We start from the raw sequence: 5,017 nt of genomic DNA on the forward strand, positions 1-5,017 counted from the left end.
CTAGGAAGCCTCGATAGTGCTGATCCCCCTCCCATCAGTGCAGTACCCATCCGGGCTCTGGGTTCCTCCAATTGCAGTGGGTATCTAAACAGCATTGCAAGATGGTGACATTGACCCTACTACTTGTCATATTATAGATACAGATTCATTAGAAAGATTGGAAAATTATATTCATAGGGTTAACAAAATGCGGCTTAAACCATCGTAATTTGGGATTATGGGTGATTTTGTTACAGCTGAAATTACAGAGCGTGCTGCTCCCTGGGGACAGGTTCAGGGATGTATATAATTGTGTTGATACGTAATAATTATCCGCGCATCCTGCTATTTTCTGGTTGATACACAATGAGATTTTGGGCGCTACCTGTGGATTCTAGAACGGGTTGGCGGTGATAATTATTTGTACTGTGATGTGTTAATGTTCAGACAGTGCTCCCTGCACAGCAGTACGGCTGATATTAGAACTTCATGGGATCTGAGAACTCACTTCCTCGTCTTTCTTCTGCATTGCAGTCATGATGTCGTCTACTTGGTGGTTGCTGCTTCTAGGAGCAGCGTTATTCCATTTGGTTATGGCTGAAGAACAACCTTTTCTTGAGGAGGACGAAGATGCGACCGAGGACAGCATGGACCTCAGCAATGTACTGAAGAGAACCCAGGGGGCTGTAATTCGCAGTCTTCTTCATCGAATTGAGGAGGAGCAGAGTGAGAAAGGTAACAAATTCATGTGAGACCTTACTTGTTCTGGTCAGGGCCGTATTTAATATTGATTGGAACCTGGGCAAGAATTTACTTGGGACCCCTGGATCCCGCCTTCCCACACCCTAGCATGCAATCATGCCTCCACCACAACACACACACACAAAAAATCCACGCACCTCGTAGAGTAGTAAACTTAACTTTAATAATAATGAGTGGCCACTAGAGGTGTTCCTTGGCAGTAATATATAGACACTATATAGCTATAGACACCAGAACTACGACGTTTAGCTGTTGTGGTTCTGGTGACTGTAGTGTCCCTTAATATAAAGAAAAAAAAGAGAATCAGCACAAAAGTATCAAATAAAAGGGCTGTATCATTATTCTAAAAATTAAAAAAAATGCAACTTCTGACACAAATATATAGTATTTTTTTTACAATGTGCAGATAGTACTGTACTACTAACCCCTCCATCCACCCCTACAGTAATACAGCTCCACATACCTCTTACATCCAGTGACGTCTCTCTGATGTAGATGTTCTCTTTCCTCATCTTCTCCTTTCAGACCTTTAGACCAGACACCATTTTTCAGCCATTTCTCGTCTCTGCAGTTTGACAAACAAAATCATAGTTTACTACTTTTCCATCATCCTCCCATCTTCTGGACAAATCATCCTACCACCCCCAATACTGTGCCGCTGTGCTCCCCAATACTATACTGCAGAAACAGATAAACCCCCTGATAACAGTAGTACCATGCAGATAGTGCCCTTCAATAATTATTGGCACACAGTGCCCTAAAATAACTGCGCCCAGAAAATAGTGCCCCTGACACTAATAGTGTAAACATAACATCCCCCCAAAAAAATTGTGGTAAGTTGATACTGTGCTAAGGTACCCCCACAGTAATAGTGCTCCCAAAAGTCCCACCAATAGGAATAATTCTCTGCTAGAGCAGACATGGTAGTAATAGTGCTCCTACAGTGCCCCCAACATGTCCCCACTGTGCCCCAGAAGTAATAATGCTCCCATAGTGCCCATACTAGTAATCATGTTCCCCATAGACCCCCAGTAGTAATAAATCCCATTATAATGCCCCCCAGTAGTAATAATTCTCCTTATAATGTTCCAGTGCAAAAAATGCCCCCAGTTGAGCTAATGTCCCCATAGTGCCCCCATAATGTGCCAGTATAAAATACCCCTATATAGTGCCCCAGTAAATGCCCCATAGTGCTCCTCTCCCCCCTTCTTCCTAGTGCCCCCCATAATGTACAAGTATAAATCGCCCCATATATAGTGCCCGAGTAGATTCCCTCATTGTCCCCCATAATTAGCAAGTATAAAATACCCCTTCTTAGTGCCCCCCATAGATGAGCCCATAGTACTCCTCTCTCCTCTCCCCCATAGTACCCACCATAATGTACCATAATGTGCCCTAGTATAAAATGCCCCTATACAGAGCCCCCCATATAAAATACTGCACCGGCCTCTGATAGGCTGCAGGCACTAGGCGGCAGCCTATTAGAGGAACGGGGAAGGGAGAAATTTTCTCCTGAGGACGGCGATACAGATGACTATGGAGATGAGTGCTTCCACAATGGAAGAGCTCATCTCCCTTCCCTGCCGCCGCCCCCCACTTCTCACCAGGGCCCCGCCGCCTGGGGCCATCACCCCACTTTGCCTAATTGGCGGTGCGGCCCTGCTAGCACCCGCTGGAATTTTGCGCCCCGGGCAACGCCCCCCCACGCTACGCCACTGACCATCGGGGCTCCCCAGGGGCAACTGGGCTCGGGGAAGCTGCCCCTTTTGCCCCTTATTAAAGATGGCTCTGGTTCTGGTGTAGGATTGTCCCAGGGAGGAACTGTGAACACCTCTATAGACATGAATATGGTGGACTGGTCTTCTCTTCTTCTACTGGTATGGAAGCTTTATCATTGTTAAAATCTGAACAGAGCTTACTTCTCTAGGAACAGACCTATCTGCTATGGTCTCTCTGGTGGCAGCTACAATGGCAGACTTCATTGTCTATAGTAGAAGGTCAAGCTTTGGTCTACTTGATGTACCGCAGACCTGTTTCCTATGGCTATGATGATAGCAACAGATGGTGGGCTTTTCATTGTCTTTGGGAACTACTGTTCTTCCATTTCAGCTGCCACCACAATAAGCTACAGTTTGGCCCACCTCAAGAAAAGTAATGTCTATTGAGATTTTACAGCGGTTTCCATACACAAAGTGGGCTGTGCTTTCTGACATTGTTAATTTGTCTCTTTCTGGATCAACTGTGGTTTGTAAATGAAAGTAGAGTTCTATAACCTACGCTACTATATTGCTATCCATTTTCTATGACATTCCACAAATAGTGACAGTAAATGTATATTGTGCCTGGCTTCTGAATTTTTCAGACACAGATTCCCCAGGGCTGGAATGGATCTCCAAGAGGCAACATCCAGGTAAAAGGCTTCTTGAAGAAGTGGAAAAGAGACAACACCCAGGCAAAAGAGAAGAAGGCGACTGGTATTTGGAGTTGCCCAAAAGGCAGCATCCAGGCAGAAGATCGGCATTTGGTGATCAGTTTCTCGATAGCTCTAGTCCTCCGTCTTTGGGTCTCCTCAGTGATGTCTCAAAGAGGCAACACCCAGGCAAGAGGAACCTGGCCTATACCAAGCGCCAGCACCCTGGTAAAAGAAGCTGGGATGATGATGAAAATGGTGAGATAGGTGACCTTCAGGATGTAGAGAAACGCCAACATCCGGGTAAGAGGTATACAGATTCGGAGAACTTTGACTATGTGCCCCCATGTGAGGGACCTGAACCTTTCAACTGTGGCAAGGGAAGTCTTCTGCTGGAGCTTCTAGATAATGTGAACAGGGGAAGGATGGAGGAGAAGAGACAACACCCCGGGAGGAGGTCAACTTGGGAGGCGGAAGTCCCTGTTGTCCAAGAGTAATGGCCCCATGTTTTCTCAGACCATTTCAAGTACCACTTCAACTCACCCCACCAGTTGTGGAGTCAAGCTACCATAAGTCCAAGCAAGCTCCCCCCACGATCCTCTAATTATAACCGGCACAGCGACTACAGGGAACCAGCGTACGTTACATCTAAACACAACTTTTTGGTGTAAGAAAGTTGAACTTTCCTCCAGTTTCTTTCCCCAAACCAACCCACCCAGCCGGAGGCGATATATCAGTGTTAATATCATTCTGTCATTTGACTCCCCATATAACTCTTATTATTTTCATGCTGTATTAATCGTTTGGTCTTTTAATACAGATTGGGTTTTAGTGAAGCGTCCTGGTTTTGTGTGTTGGTATCTGAGCAGGTCATGAGCTCCAGGGCAGGACATGGCACCATACCCAGACTGGCACTATATGATAATTAGATTAGTACAGTGTGCACTGTGTCTTAAAGGGAACCTGTCACCGGGATTTTATGTATAGAGCTGAGGACATGGGTAGCTAGATGGTCGCTAGCACATCCGCAATACCCAATCCCCATAGCTCTGTGTGCTTTTGTTGTGTAAAAAAACTGATTTGATACATATGCAAATTAACCTGAGATGAGTCCTGTATGTGAGATGAGTCAGGGACAGGAGTCATCTCAGGTTAATTTGCATATGTATCAAATCGTTGTTTTTTTACACAATAAAAGCACACAGAGCTATGGGGACTGGGTATTGCGGATGGGCTAGCGGTCATCTAGCAACCCATGTCCTCAGCTCTATACACAAAATACCGGTGACAGGTTCCCTTTAATCCCTTTCAGGTCACCCCTCAAATCAGTTGCCCGAGATTAGAAAAACATGGCTGCTTTCTTCTGAACACAGCCTAACCTCGCTAGTAAAATGGCCAGAGGTCAATCGCCAGTTTCTTCGCTAGGGCACATACTACATACAGTAAGGCCAGGTTCACACGTGACTGAATAGTTGCATATTGATCGCTGCGGATTTATGTTCAGCGAATCGGCTACGTTATACAGAGAATTTCCCAGAACGTAGCAGAACAGCCGTGGTACATGTCAATTTATACAGCGGATTTCTCCCTTTCCAATGGATAGCGTGCAATCTGCTGGCTTTTCCGCTGCAAAAACCGCATGTAATACATGTGGTTTTGTTATGGTTTTTGCGTCGGAAACACAGCATAAACCGCTGTGGATTTTTCCACTGGATTTTTCATCATGTTTGTCCCTGACCTAAAAGCAGAAATCCCCCTCTTCCCCCATTATTGAGGCTCATTCCCCTCAGTCTATGAGCACCAAGTCTTTTTTCTCAGTGGCGGTTTAATAGTTTATCGCCATATCACTGAATGATTTTAGCCAAT

General features: G+C 45.4%; 1 protein-coding gene across 1 annotated transcript; it reads left to right on the forward strand.

The window, feature by feature from the left end:
• The first annotated feature begins 518 nt into the window (after nucleotides 1-518).
• Nucleotides 519-3,648, forward strand: TRH (thyrotropin releasing hormone). The gene is made up of 2 exons (XM_040408119.1): nucleotides 519-714; nucleotides 3,104-3,648. Exons 1-2 carry the CDS (start codon nucleotides 519-521, stop codon nucleotides 3,646-3,648), a joined length of 741 nt encoding a protein of 246 aa, XP_040264053.1.
• Nucleotides 3,649-5,017: the final 1,369 nt, after the last annotated feature.

The sequence above is a fragment of the Bufo bufo genome, chromosome 9, assembly GCF_905171765.1.
Source record: "Bufo bufo chromosome 9, aBufBuf1.1, whole genome shotgun sequence".
Taxonomy (NCBI): domain Eukaryota; kingdom Metazoa; phylum Chordata; class Amphibia; order Anura; family Bufonidae; genus Bufo; species Bufo bufo.

What these genes read in the sequence shown, in the direction of transcription:
- TRH (XM_040408119.1), top strand. Translation starts at nt 519, where the DNA reads ATGTCGTCTACTTGGTGGTTGCTGCTTCTAGGAGCAGCGTTATTCCAT. An exon ending in GGAGGAGCAGAGTGAGAAAG is followed by an intron (nt 715 to 3,103) that starts GTAACAAATTCA and finishes TGAATTTTTCAG; the next exon opens with ACACAGATTCCCCAGGGCTG.